The sequence below is a fragment of the Felis catus genome, chromosome F1, assembly GCF_018350175.1.
Source record: "Felis catus isolate Fca126 chromosome F1, F.catus_Fca126_mat1.0, whole genome shotgun sequence".
Lineage (NCBI taxonomy): Eukaryota > Metazoa > Chordata > Mammalia > Carnivora > Felidae > Felis > Felis catus.
The window spans coordinates 9414592-9434753 of NC_058384.1; the positions used below are offsets into that span (position 1 = coordinate 9414592).

Genomic DNA, 20162 nt, shown 5'->3' on the forward strand with positions numbered 1-20162 from the left:
GCATGCCTCATACATAGACTTATCCTGATCTGGCTGGTCCCTACAGCAAACTCCAAGTCAGCCTCAAGTCTCACCCTAAGGATTATCTCCTGAGCTACCAAGGAGACTCAGTTAATCCTCTCCTTTGCTCCCTCCACTGTACGTATCTCCACTGGAACTCTAAATGCAACTATGATCTGTGGCGACAATTAACATACATTGAACACTTACTGTATGCCCTATACTCTACAAAATGCTTTATTTGTATTCATGCTTTCCTCTTACCCAGAAACCAGTACATCACTGCTCATTTGACAAGAAACAAACTGAGAAACTAAGCCATTCACCTATGTTTATAGAGTAAGCGGGAAATCCAGGATTCAAATCCAGGACAGTCAGACTACAGAGCCCACCGCAACCACTAAAGTCCAATAATTTCTTTATGTATCTTTTCTCTTTAAAGTGGCTGTAAATCAGTTGAGAATAGAGTCTTTAATTTCTGTGCGCCTAATAACCAGGGGCAGGGCAAGAGAAAAGGAGCAAAAAAAAAAAAATAAAGTCAATATTATATATCAGGAACCTGATCTAAATTAAAAAAGGAAGCTATTAGATGTCCTAATCCATTCAAGCTGCTATAACAAATATCATAGTTTGGATGGCTTATAAACAACAGAATTTATTTCTCACAATGGAGGTTGGAAGTCCAAGATCAAGGAAACAACAGCGTTCCTTATCTAGTAAGATCCCTCTTTCTGGTTCATAGTTGGTGCCTTCTCACTGCATCCTGACATGGTGGAAGGAGAGATCTCTGGGCAGGATCTCTTTTATAAGAGCACTGGGCAGGAACTCTTTTATAAGAGCACTAACCCCATTCATGAGGGCTCCATCCTCCCGATTTGGTCACCTCCCAAAGGCTCCACCTTCAAACACCATCACACCAGGCATAAGGATTCCAAAGTATGAATTTTGTATACAAATATTCAGACCACAGCAGTAGTCTTCAAGAAAAATTGAAAGAACTCCATTAAATGGTAAGAATAGGGTACAAACTCAAAGATATTGAGAATATAGATAGAAAAAGAAAGAGAAAGAAAAAGAAAGATGATAGATAAATAGATAGATAGATAGATAGACAGACAGATAGATAGATACAGGTTTCTTCTCCCAAAAGAAAACAAAATAAAAGGCGATCAAAAACTTTGTTGTGCTAGATGAGGGCTCCCTATATCAGAAAGGGATAAATCAAATGTAACTGAACTAAATACGGGATACTTTTGAGCAAGTGACTGTTTATTAAAATAACAGAATCCATTGGAACTTAACCCCAGAAACATCCTCATCTGAGTGGCCTGGGGGCTGTGATATTGGGATATTAAAAAGGAAATGAAATCAGAGCACACTATCGCCTCTGCAAGGCAACAGTTACAGGGTGTCCAAACATTTTCTCAACTTTTAAAATGAAATTAAAAATTAACCTTAGGGGAGCTTAGGTGGCTCAGTCTGTTAAGCATCGGACTCTTGACTTAGCTCAGGTCATGATCTCATGTCAAGCCCCACATCCAGCTCTGCACTCACAGCGTGGAGACTGCTTGAGATTCTCTCTCTCTCTCTCTCTCTCTCTCTCTCTCTCTCTCTCTCTCTCCATTTCAAAATAAATGAATAAACATTTTTTAAAACAATTAACCTTAAAAATATACCTGAAGGATAAAAGTGTTCTTGGTAGAAGCTAGAAAGCTCAGGTTGGGACCAGGTGGAGGAGAAAGTAGGGACACTAGATAGCCTAATTATGTGAGGTGGGTGGGGCAGCAGGAGACATCATCCGAAGTCAATGAAATGACAAAATAATCTGAACCATATTATTTAAGGTTCAAGGCAGAATTATCAAAGGGAAACTAGAAGACCAGTATTAACTATACTGGAAGGAATGGGGAGGGGAAAGGTTGGGAAATACCTAAATCCTAATCTGTGACAGCCCAAAGGCAAATCAGCAAACTTAAAATATCAAAGTTAAAACCATCAAAACAAGACCAAGGAGAGCCAGGCAAGGGTAGAACTAGAGTGGGAGAGGCCAGGGCCAGGAGCAGAGCTCTTCTTTAACCACGTGAACATAGTACCTTAGACCTCTTTTAAGTCCTTAAAATTAAACAAAGACTAAAATAAGTAAAACTGAGGGAAAGGATTATATTTTCAATCTACTCTTGTCCCCCTGCTTCTCATGAGTTTAGGCAATGATTACCTGAGTAATGGAACAGATGTAAAACTATGGCTACAAAATGAATTTTGTTAAATGAAATCTTCTGTTTTACTACTGACTCCTATGTTGATATTAGAGGGAAGTCTGCAAGGAAAAGAAATGTTCAGCTAAAATAATTTAAAAAGATGGTCTGAAAATTAAATATAATTTTAATATCACACTTAAAAGCTTCCTGAGACCTAATCCTATACACAGTGTTTCAAAAACAAACGTACAGTAATGTATGTGTGTGTGTGTGTGTGTGTGTGTGTGTGTGTGTGTGCATTTTCTTAGAACTGAAAGATGTGTCATGGCTTTTATTTCTTCTCAGAAAAAGATTTGTGTGGCTTTGACTAAAAAGAATCCAAGTATTCTTCCTACTCTGAAAAAAACTGGATTCAAATAGAAATGATCATTTCTATTTATTCACTTAAGTCTTCATTCCAGCTACTGGTGACGGTGAGCAGAGTGTATTTCATTAGTTTTTCAGCAGAGACCATTATTGGTTTTGATTGATGAATTAGTTTTCTGACACGTTCAGGATCATGTTTTCTTTATGCCTTTTTAGCCTGAATTTTCATGTCTTCCTTCTCTTTAATTCTAGCCTCACTAATAACTCATTCAAACTTATATCCATTTACACACATAGCAAGGAGCTCTTGCCCATCTGGTAAGCATGGGATTACTACATAGTTAGCAAAATTAGCAAAACCTGCCAAACCCAAAAAAGCCAGGGATCCAAAAATATTCTACTAGGAAGACATTTAAAATCAGTTCTAAAGGAGTAAGTATAATCATTTACTCCTGCCAAAATCTTTGGGCCAAGTAAACTTGCTTTATTTTTTGTGATGCAGAGGCAACATGATATCTGACACAGTGATGATTAAAGAAATCCTAGGGGCGCCTGGGTGGCGCAGTCGGTTAGGTGTCCGACCTCAGCCAGGTCACGATCTCGCGGTCCGTGAGTTCGAGCCCCGCATCAGGCTCTGGGCTGATGGCTCGGAGCCTGGAGCCTGTTTCCGATTCTGTGTCTCCCTCTCTCTCTGCCCCTCCCCCGTTCATGCTCTGTCTTTCTCTGTCCCAAAAATAAATAAACGTTGAAAAAAAAAACTTTTTAAAGAAATCCTAGAAGACCTATGTGAGATAACTGTGGTTTGCTGGAAAACAGTCGCTAATGAATATGACTCAGAAAAATCTAATATAAATAAAAGCATTCAAAGGAAAAGGGATCTTCAGGGACCACATACTGAACCTATTCTTGCAAAATGACCTCCATCTACAACTAACAGGCAATGAGCCAGAGCCCGTGGTCAGCCATAGGCTGAGGACTAGCATTCTTTGTCCACAGGGAGCAGGGCCGTGGCCCAAAACTGCCAAGTTACAGCTGATTCTTGAACAACTCGGGTTTGAACTATGTGGGTTCACTTATATACTTTTTTATAGTACAGTAAATGTATTTTCCTTCCTTATGATTTTCTTAATAACATTTTCTTCTCCCTAGCTTACTTTATTGTAAGAATACAGTATGTAATACATATAACATACAAAGCATGTGTCAATCAACTAGGTTTTGTTATCAGTAAGGCTTCCAATCAACAGTAGGCCCTGAGTAGTTAAATTGGGGGGAAGTCAAAAGTTGTATGTGAAGTTTTGACTGTGTGTGGGGGGTGTGCCCCTAACCCCCACATTGTTCAAGGGTCAACTATATATGATGTGACATAATGAAGTTTTTGCTATTTCTTTTTTTTTTAATTTTTTTTTTTAACATTTATTTATTTTTGAGACAGACAGAGCATGAATGGGGGAGGGTCAGAGAGAGGGAGACACAGAATCTGAAACAGACTCCAGGCTCTGAGCTGTCAGCACAGAGCCTGACGCGGGGCTCGAACTCACAGACCGTGAGATCATGACCTGAGCTGAAGTCGGCCACTTAACCGACTGAGCCACCCAGGCGCCCCTTTTTCTTTTCTTTTTTTTTTTTTTTTAAATTTTTTTTAAGTTTTTGCTATTTCTAAGGATTTATGGCAAACATTTCAGGAGAGAGATTTTTTTTCTAACCCTTGAGAAATGACTAGAACAGGCTCCAGAAGGAAAAAAGTCTTTCCTCACCACAAAAAAAATACCATGATCTACAATTAAACAATACAATCTACCAAGCGGTAGTAATGTGCATGTGTTTTCTCTCGTTAGCTTCAGAAATGATCTAGCTTAGAATTCTATCGGATATACAAAACCAACAGTAACAACAACAAAAAAAAAAAAGCAAAAGGCAAATGTGAGGATATGTCAGAGAATAAGAAGTAAGTTGATAGTTTCTGGGTCCCCAGGTTAGTAATGAAAATGGAAAAAGATAATGGACAATGCTATCAGGCCTAAAAAGGATCTCCATCTTTCTTTCTGTTTTGTGAATACATGGCTATGCAAAGGGCTAGAAACCTGATGGTTGAAATATCTTTATATCATGGCCCTAATTTTGATTAGCTAATAAAGTCAACATCATTCCACCAGTGAAAAGCAAAAGCTAATGTTTGTCAGCTTATATGCTAAGTATTAGTTTTCTAAATAAACAGAATTTTATTCAAGAAAAGTATATAACGAGCACTAGTTCTGTCCTTACAACATTTTCCTCCTAAAACAGACCTGGCTTCTACATCTTAATAAATGGCACAAGCATCCACCCAGCTGCTTAAAATAAAAAACTAAGAAGTTATAGTTGACTTTCTTTTTCCATTGCCCCCAAGTCTAACTTACCAGAAGTCCCATCAGCTCCACCTACAGAATCCATCTCACACCCAAGGACTCTTCTCTAACTCCCTCACCACCACCCTACCCCAGGTTACCACCACCATCCCTCACTCAACTATTCCAGTAAGCCCACCTGGATTTCCTACTTCTGCTTCTGCCTCCAATACTCCATTATCCAAAGACTAGGATAAATGATTCATGTAAAATATGTTCTTGCCCTGCATAAAACCTTCCCGAAGCTCCTACTTAAATAAAAATCTATTTTCCTTCCATGGCTTTCAGGACCCTGCACATTCTGACCCTGAGTCTTTTCTGTCCTCAACTCATTAAACTTCACCTATGCAGGTGCTCAGGCTGTGTGCTTAGGTCATGCTTATACTCTCCCTAGACCCTCTGTACTTATCAGGTGAGCTTCCTGGAATGATCTTCCCTCAGACCTCCCATCAGGAATCCTTAGCGAGGCTTCCCCTACACTCACCCTACCCCACCCTCATTCACCCTATCGTGTTACTAGGGTTTATTTCCTTTATAGCATTTACTAGAATCTGATGTAAATTCATGACCTATGCTTTTACTTGTTGTTTTGTTTTGTCTTTTATGTGTCTCTCCCCACCATGAAGAGGATATAAATTTCAGGAGAACAGAAATCCTATTTCTCTTCCTCAGTGACGTATCTATGGAGACTAAAGCACTCCCTGGCATATAGAATGTATTTGGTAAGCATCTGTGAATGAATTAACATTATCACTCAAAGCTCTTTACCTTTTAGTGTTCTTGAAACTTATGTGAAGTCTTTTCGTATTATTTATAGCATTTCTAAAGCAAAATGTTAGGCCCTAAAAAATGTATAATATAACATGGGGCTAAAATCAAAAAGGTTGAATGAAGAAAGCTAATCCACAAACCATATCAGTGAGATCCCTAAGTCAAAACTCTTTACTGCTCTAATTATGTGTATAAATGGCAAGAGGAGGAAAAGGAGGGAATCAGATGTTCTTAGGGAAGGGATCAAAGTTGGGTTAGGAATAGTGCCAGTTATGAATTTATTCCCACATGGTGATCAGTCTCGAAGGGCTACTTTCCCCAAGAGAATTGTTGGTTAGAAATCCTCCCAACAGCAATTTTCTGGAAATCAGCAAAGAAACTAATTATCAGAAATGTCTCCGCACACAGATAAGTGCCTTCCTCTCCATTTCCCCACTAATACCTCAGTCTACATAACTCCCTATATTGTTACCTCTGTTGAGTTTTGAAGAAAATCCTTGACTGTGCATACAGGAAATGCACAGTTGTGTGACTGAACTTCTGTTTAAGTATATGGAATAACATTTCTCACTAAAGTGACTTTAAATTCTTATTTGTTTTGTGTTTAGTTTGGCAGGGGGAGTAGAGATGTTCCACAGAGCCAACAAATAAAGGAGAAAATGCAATCACAGAAAGGTGAGGGAAAGAAATTCTTATTCTGAGGAAATTACTTTCTACCATATTAAGGGATTTTATTTGTTTGCTTTTCCCTCTCTTTGCCATACCCAGCTGCCCTCCAAACAGACAATCATGAGAGGGGTTACTCCTCTAACACAGGAATGGAGGGAGGTGGAAGATGAGAAGCAGCCAGTTCAGGGGCACCTGGGTGGTTCAGTCAGTTAAGGGACCGACTCTTGATTTCAGCTCAAGTTATTATCTCACAGTCTGTGCAATCAAGCCCTGAGGCAAGCCCCACATGGGGCTCCACAGAGCTTGCACACTCCCTCTGTCTCAAAATAAATAAACATTACAAAAAAGCAGCAGCCAGTTCAGTCATTAAGAAAGAAAAAAAGGAGGTATAGAATACTCCTATTCTTTTCAGTTTATTCCAATTCCACATTTATTGAATGAGAAGACTGTTTACCTCTAAACTTTAAGAGGATAATGCAGTCATTTGGGGGGTAGTTCCAATCAAAAGGCAAGCTTTAGACATGGCCAGGGTTTGCCTTTGTGCCACATTTATTTTAATCCCAACGTGCAAATTTATGTATTTTCTAGAACACAGCTCTCTGCACACTTTTAGCTACACAGTCCCCAGGTGTTCAGTTTCTATCATAACACAATTCTCTCATCAAAAAAGAAAAAAGGAAGGAAAATTTTAAATTATCCAATTCTTCCCATAGAATAAAAAGATCTACCTAGAAATAATTAGCTAGTGCCATTTTTAAAAATAATTAAATAGGGGCGCCTGGGTGGCACAGTCGGTTAAGCGTCCGACTTCAGCCAGGTCACGATCTCGCGGTCCGTGAGTTCGAGCCCCACGTCAGGCTCTGGGCTGATGGCTCAGAGCCTGGAGCCTGTTTCCGATTCTGTGTCTCCCTCTCTCTCTGCCCCTCCCCCGTTCATGCTGTCTCTCTCTGTCCCAAAAATAAATAAACGTTGAAAAAAAAATTTTTAAATAAATAAATAAATAAATAAATAAATAAAATTAAAAAAATAATTAAACAAAAAGATCTTAAGAAGCAAGATTCACAAGTCACAGCACATCCTGGGAAGCCTTCTTTCACATGGAAAGTGTCAAGAAGATCTCACGATACTTTACGTGATTTATTTCCCTAATACTGAAGGGAGATCAAGGAAGAACATAGTTTATAATGTATGAAGAAGAGAAAGAAGAAATGCAAGACATATAGACATTTTATTATTTACTGTCACATCTTGATCAGGGCTCATTTTCATTGCCTTTCAAAAGTCACCATTATTTCATTCACTGGTCAATAGCATGTATACTAAAGGCACAGAAGAAGGGTGTAGTTGGAAGCAAGGAAACAACTGTAACGAACCCATATGGACGAGAACCCATTACTCTGCCTCACAAATACTGGGCTCTGCACAAGTGAGCCAACCAGACCTTCAATTTTCTTATGAGAAAATCATACAGGAGCATTCTCATATATCTGGGTTTTAGACGCAACTCAATACAACTACCAATGTCACACATGTACCACATACCTGAGAAACATTAGCAATACCTGGCTTGAAAATGATAATCCAGCTGTGCTGATTGATATTCATTAGGAATTATGAATATGCCTTTTCAATTACTGTTTCACAGTATGAATGCTCTTGGTGGATGGGAGCTGGGGAGAAAGCAGACAATGCTGCTTCATATCAACGGTTAGTAAATAGGTGAGCTGTGAACACACTGAAATAGCGTTCTAGGCACCCCATGGAAACCTGCAGCCCCCTGGGAACAAAGCTCTGGCCCTTTGGTACTGCTTGTGAAGTAATGTCCGTGACCAGCCAAGTAGGCAGTCCTGACCCAGAGCCACTTGAAAATCATTACCGATTAAAGCAGGTTAGAAAACTGTCAAGAGTGACCATCTGTTAAGAAAAGGAGGTTTGACAAATATACTTAGGATTACTTAAGTGAGGAAGGAAAGTGTAGAAATTAAATAGACATGCTGAGCTGCTGAGTGGCTGAGGGAAGGATGACTTGCATCACATGTTGGTATTTGAAGTGTGGGGTGACTGGGCAGACACACATCACAGCTGCTATTTTAACTCCAATCTGCCTCGCAGACAGAAGTAAATGTTCCTACTTACATCAAATGGAGCTGAACTTGATTGGGCGTTCTGATCACATGGTTCCCTGAAGCAGTCACTGAAAGGAAGTAGAAGACCCATGGCAATGATCCGGGAGCAAAACTTCTCTGCTTCTTCTGGAGGCCCGTTCTCTTGTTGGCTGAACAGCTTCTCCAACAGAGTTCGCCCTGCAGATGAAATACAGTCAGGAGCACTGGCATGTCACCTGGCTCGGAACCCTCCCAGAGGAGTGAAGCCTGGAAAAACACAACCAGTGAGCATCACTGTTGCCAAGGCCACTGAAGTGCACACACAGCAGCTTCTCAAACACAGAGAAAACTCCATAGTCTGAGGACTGGGATACCACATGGGAGAAGGTGGCTCTGGTTTGCTCTCCCACCTCCCAAAACATCTCCTGCCCCAAAAGAGGATACGCCACATGATGGCCCACCTGAAGAGGTATATTTCCACCTAAAGAAGTGCCCAGCCTTTGGGATTTCATTGGGAACCCTCCTTCCTCTCTTCATTTACCCTGCTAATGGCTCCCTGAGGGAGCAGTTAGCAACCACCAAGTGGACTAAGAAATGTCAGTGACTGACATCCATGGTCTCTGGCATGGCAATAGAGAAGGGCAGAGAATGAGGACACAGGAGGCAGGGAAAGGCCCCAACCCCCAAGAAAAGGGCCAGCAAATATGTCAGACAAATTTTTTTCATATGATCCTCAGAACCATAGCTCTATGGTAGGTGCAAACTTCAGCTTTTATTTCCCTAGAAGAGACCAGAGAAGACAGACACGAGAACGGGACACTGGCCGAGGACCAAGAGGGCTGGGTTCCTCCTAGTGCCGTGGTTCTCAATCCCAGCTATACCTCAGACTCATCTGGGAGAACACAATGGCTGGAGGTCCCTAATCCTTTCTAATTACCACTCACTCTCTACTTTATTACCCTTTAGAAATTCATTCAGCTGATTCCTGCATTAGCCAACTATGATAGACACAGAAGATTTCCAGCATCCCTCCCAGGGCTACAACTGCTCCCTCAGTTCTTGCCCGGCTCCTGCCCCTCCCTGTAATTAGCGGATTCATTCTTCAAATTTAGATGAAAATTGCTTATTCAAAAAAGCCTTCAGTGACCCCCTTCCATACTCTTTTGGCGCCTTAGTTCTTTGTGTAATTAATTATTTTAATCATGTGTGTACTTATTTAACATCTACACCTCTCACTAAAATAAACTCCCTGACAGCCAGCATATATCCTGCAAATATGGCCTCTCACACATAAGAAGCATTAATAAATATTTCTAGGGTTTCCGAATAAATGCAATGCTATGGTTCTGTGACAAAGACTTGTTCCTATCATAGTCAGAACTGGGAAGGAAATACCTCTATACCAGAGATCAGCAAACTCTTTCTATAAAGGATCAAACAATAAATATTTTAGGCTTTGAGGGCCACATAAGGTCTCTGCTGCATATTCTTCTTCATTTTCATTTTGAACAGCTTTAAAATGTAAAAAAGCATTCTTAGCTTAGGGCTATGCAAAACCAGGCACAGGTCTGTACTTGTTAGAACAACTAAATTTCAAATGTATAAATGTCTGTCAGGAGACTGATCATACAATTTTGATGTCTCTTCCTATTTTTGTTAGTACAACAAAACTCATTTCAAAATCCACCTCTGATAAGTGGAATAACAAAGAAGGGCAAAAGAGGCCTTTTTATTTTCTTCACTCCTTTAGATCACTTAGAGAACATCCTTTGGTCTCCCACGATATTTTCTGAGAAGAAATAAAGGATTTTTTTTTCTACAGAACATAAGTTTCCCTGCATCTAGCTGGAACCAAACATGGAGGAAACCATATTCCTCAATTCTGAAGTGATTAATTGTTATGGTATACCCATTTTACATATCTTATGACTGAAAACAGCCAGAAAATGAAGTAGTTCTTTCCTGTAACTCAGAAACTTTGTATGACAGAAAGTAAGGGAGATAGGACCTTCCATATATGAGAGTATTTAAGTGGGAGTGAGTAAATGTGTATGTGTATCAAGCCAAAAATGATCAAAAAGGGAATGGAATAATGTGGAAGTTCCTCCCTGGAACTTCAGCTCCATGATGAACAAACACAACCCTCAAGCCTTCATCCAGGGCTTCTCAACCACAACTCCACGGACACCTTGGGATGGATAATTCTCTGTCCTGTGCTGTCCTGTGCATTGTGGGATGTAGGCAGCATCACTCACTATTACTCAATAGATGTCAGCAGCATAACCACTGCACCTCCCATTGTAAGACGCCAAGTGTCTTCAGACATTGCCACATGTCCCCCAGCTAGCAAAATCACCCCAGCTTGAGAATCCCTGCCTCAACCTCTCTGAAGGGAACCTCACCTGATTGCATCGAAAGTAACCGGACACATTTTGTATCAAATCGCACATACATTAGGGGTAGGAAGTCAGTGAGTGACTTCCTTGATCCCCATTAGTAATTTCAAGTGATTTATTCTCCAAAACCATCAGCATGGTTAGACCTGTCACTGGCCTGACCAGCTGTCATCCTTCTCCTTTCTTCCATCCACTGGCTTTTTGTCATTCCTGATCCCCTCCCTGCCATTCACTGAATACTTTACCTCCTGACTCAACTGCTCTGTTTTCCACCTCTACTCTTATCAGTGATTCTGACATCCACATGGAGATCAAACCAACACCCAGGGAGAAAACTCATCTGAGATCTTGAATCCTTGCCTCCAGTCAGTGCTTTCTCTTCCCCCACACAGGCAACCCATTCAGAAGACCAATTTCAAACTTTACTCCAGACCTCCATGGCTTCCTATCAACCTCAGACAAAAACCCAACTGTCACCATGACTCAAGAGGCCCTTCCCCTCCTGTCACCTTTTCCTGCTCTCCCTGAGGGCACTCTGACCTACAGGCCTCCTCCTCTTTAGCACACAGAGCTCATGCTTACCTCAGAGACTTTTGTACTAGAACACTCTTTCCAACATACTTGAATGACTCACTGTTTCATCTTATTCAGGCCTCTGCTCAGTTGTCTTTTCCACTGAGATAACTTCCTGACCCTCCATTTCTCAAATAGCATTGTCAGTCACTCTTTTTCACATTATCCCTCTTTATTCTTCAGAGATCTCAGCTCTTGAATTTCTGTGAGTCTGTCTCTTCCTCCTGGAAAGTAAACTCCATTTTAGCAGACTCCATTGTTTGGTTACCACCTTTTACCCAGTATCTCAAGAAAGACCTGACATGTAGTTGCTCAATTAATGTTTTGATCATAAATTAATCAATATATGTACAAATGTCTGGAAGGAACATCTAATCCTTGGCCACTGCCTTCTATCCTTTCAACTCATATTCTAGAACCCCTTCTGAGGGCCCATCCTCCACAGGGATCTTGAGTCTATCATCCCTGCCACTGTCACACAATCCATCACTCCCTTCCTCACCTGCTTAAATTCCATGTCCCACCACTGTAATCGTATCATTCAAACACTGCAGCTCCCCTACCCCTCTCCCCCATGGTAGCCAGTAAAATTCCCAAACCCCAATTTGTTCCATTCTAGACATCCACCTTTTCTTTGCCTGAACCAGAGCAACTGGTCACTGTGAAGGAAAGACATGCACCCGTTGTCTGCTTTCACTTTATTATCATGCCGATAAACCTCAATTAGGCCCAACACTGCTCTGCATTCACATCTAAGCATATAGTCTCCAATACAATCATATACATTTTCTCCCCCCTTAACCCAGTCTTTTCTTTTTTGAATTTTCTTAAAGTTTACTTATTTTTGAGTGACAGAGAGACAGAGCATGATTGGGGAAGGGCAGAGAGAGAGGGAGACACGGAATCTGAGCAGGCTCCAGGCTCTGAGCTGTCAGCACAGAGCCTGATGTGGGGACTGAACCCACAAACTGCGAGATCATGACCTGAGCTGAAGTTGGACGTTCAACCAAGCGACCAACTAAGTCACCCAAGTGCCCCAACCCAGCCCTTTCAATGATGAGATAATGATCTTCTCAAATAATTCACTGAGAAAATGGAAGAAACCAAGAGAAGCTGTGAATATGCAAAAACACCTACACTGATACCCTTCTCTGCCTTCCTCGTGGAGGAAGAAGGCCCTGCTCCAAACAAAAGCAAGTTCTTCCCCTCAGTGTTCTAGATCGAATTCCTTATGGCATGGTCTGGAATTCACTTCTTTCACTATTCCTTCTCTCTCCTGAATAAGGAACATTTCCATCTTTACTGGACATTTCTAGATCACACAAACATAATTAATTTAAAACGAAAGTCTCCCTTAGCCCACATCACTCCTTACCCCCCACTACTGTCCCATTTCTTGATTTCCCTTCACATCAAAACTACTGACCAAAATTACCTATATTTACTACCTCTAGCTCCTCACTCCTGGCTCAGCCCGCCCTAATTTGAGACATCAGTTTGACTTCTATCCCCACCACACAATAGAAACTGGTAGCCAACACTGTATCAATAATATTTATCTTCATCTTACTCAGTTTCTTAATCTCTCAGAAAATTTTCATCGTTGACTCACTCTTACTTCTTAGAATTCTTTGCTATCATCTCTGTGATACCATACTTTCTTTTCTGGATCTCACCGGCCACTGTCTCTCAAGTCCCCTTTACTGCTTTCTCTACTCAACATGTTCTGGCTCATTCCATGCTTATTCTTATTGCTCTGTGTAATCTCACCCAGCCAATACACGCTCCTCTCCTTGAAACCAGGGCAGATTTTTTGTCACTGCATCAACTGAGTATGGCAGAGTGACATCATACTTGGAAAAAGTTCATGAGGCAGGTATGCATGGGCATGGGCAAGGAGTTTGTCAATTTTTTTGTTCCTCAACCTGGACTCAAGGTAAGCTGAAACCCGGAAGGCAGCAACATCATTAACGGGAGAAGTCTTGCAGAGCAATTTTGCAATGTGTGTCCATGACCTTAAAATAAGTTCACTCCTTGACCCAAAAATTCAACTGCGGAGAATCAATCCTAGGTAAATATTCAGATATAACCAAAGAGTGTTACATCACAGGATTACTGTGAAGATTACATGACAAAATACATGTAAAGTGCTTAGCACAGCTCCTGCTACAATAATAAATGGATTATTAATAGTAAAAAGTAATGAAAGAAATTAAAATGTGCGACAAAAAAAACCACAGCATTAAAACAAAGATGGCTTTATATACATGGCTAAATACGTAGCCATTAAAATCATGCTATTATAGAAAAAATAATAACTCAATGAATTTAAACATATTGAGTATATGAAAAGGAATAAGAAAATAAAAATGGGTATCTCTGGAGAATTCTAGGGCACCAATCATCACTGATAACAGAGAACTAATGGGAAATAAAAGAAACATTTCCAGTATGAACTGTATTTCAAGGTAATATGACATCTAGTGAACAAAGAAAAGTTTTCAATATAGAAAAGTTCTAGCCAAAAGGGACAAAAAAAAAGACAAAATTAAAAAATCACCATGATGCGATCTCTAATTAAGTCCTTTTGCATTCCCCAATGGTCACTTAATGAATAGCAAATGGATGGGAAACCCGTTAGAGAAAAAGTCAAAGTGAAAAATTTGCAAAGAAGGAGTCAAGCTGCCACCCCCAAACCCATGAATCATTCACAGCCTCAATAAAATTAAAGCAGGCAGACACAGTGAACCTCCTGACATGGGTTTAGAAAGTATACAGTATTGCCCATCTAGCACACATGCTATTCCCAACCCCTGGGACAAAAAGAGAAGAGGACTGAATCATGTGTCATATTAGACATAACTTTTAATCTAAGGTATCAGAGAGTTCTGAAAATGGACTGGCTACCAGAAAAATTAGGCAATAAATTCTATTTGCATTCAGTATAATAATGGCATTATAGCATATTAAAAAGTCCCTTTTTGAGACACATCCTGAAGTATTTGAAATTAAACTAACATGATGCCTGGTATTGGTTTCAAATTTTCCCATGAGAAAGTGAGTCTGAGGGAGGCAGATAAAACCATCATGGCATTGCTAACTATTGAAGTTGGGTGACGGGTACGTGGGCTCATCATACCTCTGCCAGTATATATGATTAAATCTTCACAACAAATATCTTAAATTACGCCATTACAAAGATTAATGACATGGAAATATGTGTCACAAATATGTGAAACAGTCAAGATTACAAAGCAAAATAAACAAATAAACAAATGGCACCTGGCTGGCTCAGTCAGTATAACATGCGACTCTAAGATTGCAAAGCTAAACAAGGTGTCTTCGTCATTCTACAAAAACAGGAGATGTGAGTTCAGTTTATTAAAGAGTCCAATGATTGTTGTAGGAACATGAAAAGTTTTTACTTTTTCTAGAACCTGCACTCTAGCCGCACTGTCCTGAACCCTCTTCCTAACCAGGGAATGTGATTTGACCGCGGCACAGGCAGCAGACAGAGACATGGACTTCTGTTTATCTTCTCACAGTTGATGACTAGGGATTTAATTGGGACACACTAGCCTACTACATGAGATGCCCTGAATCTAAATTGGGGAGACTGAACTGACATAAAGCCTTCTGAACTTAAGCTTACTTCTTACCTGTGCAAACTGGCTGGCTAGGATGTGGACACAGAGTCCCAGGATCCCTCCGGCACTCCCTTCCTCACCCACTACCGCACACAATTCAGGGTGCCCTGTGACTCCGGATCTCCTCACATTCCTCCTTGGTCAATACCTCTATACTAGACCAAGACATGTTGGTCACACCAAAAAATGAAAGTAATTGGTCCTGGAATATGAATAAGTATAACTTTCTCAAGTGTTCAGCTATTCAAAGCTTCATTTTACTTCATAGTTTCATTCATTATCTAATCAACAATATTTACTGAGCTCTTACTAGGTGCAAAGCATCTCTAAGTCAGTTTGCCAAAAAGCTATTTGCTTAATGAACAAGTTATGAAAAACTGCAGGTGAGCATGACAGGGGCTGGTGGGGGTGCCACCTCCTAGCAGGCGGTACCCTCCAGGGCCAAGGCCACATAGTCAGCCATGGATGACCCTTCAGGAGTGCATGCAGCCCAGGACTACTTATCAAGGAAATGCAAATGGGAAGCACAGGTAAATGAAGACCCAGGTTCCCCCACTGCCTAAGCAACACTCTCCTTGTAGCTGCAGCAACATTAAAATTTGAGAAAGGCCAATAAAATCATTCTCTCTAGCACAGATACATTAGAAGGTACAAAAGAAGTAGTCTCCGGTGGATTTATGACTCTAGGTGCATGGGCAGGAGAAGGGTCAATTTTCTCAGGCTCTCCCTTTTACCTCCCTCCTGCCCTGGACCCAAAGGAAAGACCCAGTGAGAGGAACAGTCTTTCTACCTTTCAAACCCAGTCTCTAACTGTCATTTCATCAATTAGGAAAGGTAGGACCAGGGACGTTAGGAGTTTTACCCAAGTGCACACTATCTTCATCTAAGGTAGACTCATCTCACAGATCATATAAATTACATATCTAACATACAGCCTGAAGAAATCTAGAAGAGTACACCCATAAGCAATTCTTCCATTTTCTGCCCATTCTTTTCCACTGAAAATACATGCAATATACCTCTAGAGTTCACAAAATACACCCGGGGACAAAGCACGGTACAGCAACATAACTTTAAGCTATGGAAGCCAAATGTCTTGGTGCCCTCCTTGATGCTACCATTGTTCAAACTATAGCTTCAAGGAAGCTACTCAATTTCTCTTAAGCCTCAGTTTCATCATCTATAACTAGAAATATTCATCTTCATTACCTCATATGATTGGTGTAAGAATTAAGTTGAAATAATTTTTTAACAGACTTAACATAGTGCCCAGTAAATATGACCTATTATTATTTTTTTTAATCAAGATTCATTTCAAAGGTTCTGTACTCTTAACTAGGATAAGTAAAAATTTGGCTCAAGCTACAGGAAGGAAATGATAAGTAATCAATGGAATCCTAAGAATGTACCTCTAATCTAAAAGCATTAGAAAAATTATGATATATGGTGATCATAGATTAAAATATCTTTGTCCATCAAGTTTTCATTTTTGTTTTTATTTTTTGTTTTACATTCAGTGGATTTTAATGACATCAACTAGGTAATATTTAAGACTCTACTTTCTAGAATTCCTAACTTTTGTTTTCTTCTAACTTGCATTATTTGTTTTACTGTATTTGTTATATTCATGTCAAAAATAACATTCATCCGGGGCGCCTGGGTGGCTCAGTCAGTTAAGCCGCTGACTTTGGCTCAGGTCGTGATCTCGCGGTCCATGAGTTCGAGTCCCGCGTCAGGCTCTGTGCTGACAGCTCAGAGCCTGGAGCCTGTTTCAGATTCTGTGTCTCCCTCTCTCTGACCCTCCCCCATTCATGCTCTGGCTCTCTCTCTGTCTCAAAAATAAAAATAAACGTTAAAAAAAATTGTTTTAAATAATATTCAGCCAATGACAGGAAACTTATTAATCACTAATGTTTTCCAGTTATTTTTTAACTGATCCCCTCTCCCTCCTCTAAAATACACTTAAACACCATAATTAGTAAAGAGTATTCACTTTAGCATGTGGTATCAGCTTTATAGTCCCAGACCACCCTCAAATACTCCTCTTGCTTTGCTAAGCAAAACTCACGGGGCTGGACAAACATGGAAACAAGGCCAAATGCAGTGATCCTCACACATGAGGAAGAAGTGAAATCATGAGTCCCTTCCCTAGAGTTCTGTTGGGCAGCATGCAGTGACACTATAAAAAGGAGAAAACCTGTTTTGGGGACAGAATGATACAATATAAAGAGCACTTCCACATCGAGTCAGCATGTGAAGCAAATCAAGGGTTTACCATCATGATTTCAAAGCGATTGAGGAATGAAAAGGTTCTAGAATCGGCCTACAGAATGGAGGGTGGCACTCATACTCTGCTCTCCTAATTTGTATTCTAGGGAGCCCCCATTTCTGAGTGAGCCAGCAATTCTGGGCAAAGCTTCTAACCAACATTCTCTATGAACATATAAAAGAAATAGACCACATGGTCTGCATCCTGCTGGGGCTAAGGATGTACTTACAATGACTAAAGCTCATGAAGCAGTAGTTTAAATTTAGTCTATTCAGAACATACTATCTTAATTAAACATCCTTAGTGGAAATGTGTGTGTTTTTGTTTAGAAAGAGAGCTGCAAAGACAAGATACAACCAAACGCTTACAATCTATCATCTGCCAAACAGATCCAGCAGAAGAAATAATCATGATGAAAACATGCTCCCTGTCCCTTACTAATAATAATACGCTATGACAATGTACTCAAATATTTGAGTGATAAAGCCGAGGTCACACATGGGTAAGGGCTAAGTTTGAATTTGGTGTTTTATGTCCAATAACATCCTTCATTTAGAATTATCTGCTTTAGGAAAAAACCTCTTTGACCTCAGCTGCAGCAATTTCTTACCCGACACATCTCCAAAGGCAAGGGAATTAAAAGCAAAAAAATGAACTATTGGGACCTCATCCAGATAAAAAGCTTCTGCACTGCAAAGGAAACAATCAACAAAACTAAAAGGCAACCATCAGAATGGAATAAGACATTTCCAAATGACGTATCAGATAAAGGGCTAGTATCCAACATCTATAAAGAACTCACCAAACTCCACACCCAAAAAACAAATAGTCCAGTGAAGAAATGGGCAGAAGACATGAATAGACACTTTTCCAAAGAAGACATCCAGATGGCCAACAGACACATGAAAAGATGCTCAACATCACTCATCATCAGAGAAATACAAATCAAAACCACACTGAGATACCACCTCACACTCGTCAGAGTGGCTAAAATGAACAAATCAGGAGACTGTAGGTACTGGTGAGGATGTGGCAAAATGGGAACCCTCTTGCACTGCTGGTGAGAATGCAAACTGGTGCCGCCAAATCTGGAAAACAGTGTGGAGTTTCCTCAAAAAATTAAAAATAGAACTACACTATGACCCAGCAATAGCAATGCTAGGAATTTACCTAAGGGGTACAGGAGTGCTGATGCATAGGGGCACTTGTACCCCAATGTTTATTGCAGCACTTTCAACAAGAGCCAAATTATGGAAAGAACCTAAATGTCCATCAACTGATGAATGGATAAAGAAGATGTGGTTTATGTATACAGTGGAATACTATTTGGCAATGAGAAAGAATGAAATCTGGCAATTTGCAGCAACGTGGATGGAACTGGAGGGTATTATGCTAAGTGAAATAAGCCAGGCAGAGAAAGACAGATACCATATGTTTTCACTATATGTGTATCTTGAGAAACTTAACAGAAGGCCATGGGGGGGGAGGGGGAGTGGGGGGAAAACGTTACAGAGAGGGAGGGATGCAAACCCTAAGAGACTCTTAAGGACTGAGAACAAACTAAGCGTTGACGGGGGTTGGGGGAGAGGGGAAAGTGGGTGATGGGCATTGAGGAGGGCACTTGGGATGAGCACTGGGTGTTGTATGGAAACAAATTTGACAATAAATTATATTGAAAAATAATTAAAAATTAAATTAAAGCATAAAAGAAAATAATTACCTGCTTTAAATTTATACTCTAAGAGCCTACAAACACATCATTGGTATTTTTTTTCCTTTTGTTTATTTTTAATGGTTGAAAGAAGAACAGAATATGACTGCTATATTTTGAAAGGGGTCAACATAAGTTCCATATCTTACACAAAAAGAAAATTATGCAGAAGTCTTACTATGTTAGGTTTTTTTCCTGATCTTCTAGCTCAGCTGTATCTACCTAATAAACTTCTGATAGCCCATATTATCTATCAACTGAAATAATAAGAGGAAATGAGTTGTTGGCAAGCAAATTTAGCGTTAGACATTAAAGATAATTGCTTAACTTTAGTATCCTGGTGAATACAGAGATATTACATATTGTGTATCATCATGTGCTGATGGTCTGTGCTGGAGAAATAAGAAAAAGCATGTATGACAGTCCAATTACGATCAAATAGAAACTAACAGGTCTAGTTTCAGATACCAATGCTGCAAGCTTTACAATAAGAGGAAGACCTCCTTAGCATAAATACCTAGGGTTGTTTTGAGGCAAGACAAATCTATAGTCAAATCACTGAACACATCATAGGAAAAACAAGTCATAGGACACATGAGGATAACTAACGCTCAGTCCCTACCTGCAGAGAAGATAACCTCAGCTCATGAAGGGATATGAACAGAACGAGAATGAAGCTCTCTGTTCTCCCTGGACAGAACCCCCTCCACCTGTAGACAGCATGGACTAGACACTTTTCAAGGAAGCTCCCTCCTCTGAGCACATCATCAGCTCAAAATTCCAGGCGAGAGAGAAACACGTCAATATTTAAACTTTATAAAACACTTGCAGATTGGCCTGCAGACGTGCTGGTTTTCTGAGACCTCAATGATATGTACCTTTATAATTGTTTTGAAGAAGTTGACTGCTCTGTGTGGTGAACTTAGACTCATTTTTTGATGCAATTTGTTACCTGACACTGACAATATGGCAAAGAGTAGTAATAAATGTATTTGACATCAATTATAATAAAACGTCACACTGAGACAGAGCATTAAAAAAGTGACTTTGGAATCAATTGATGTCATATG

At 40.1% G+C, this 20162-nt stretch overlaps 1 protein-coding gene across 1 annotated transcript in view; it reads right to left on the bottom strand.

Annotated features, from left to right (window-relative positions):
• FMN2 (formin 2) overlaps positions 1–20162 on the bottom strand; it is a 492613-nt gene that overhangs the window by 346997 nt on the left and 125454 nt on the right. The window contains exon 7 of the mRNA XM_045048716.1: positions 8528–8694. Coding sequence (XP_044904651.1) covers positions 8528–8694 — 167 coding nt within the window. The remainder of the gene's footprint in view (positions 1–8527; positions 8695–20162) is intronic.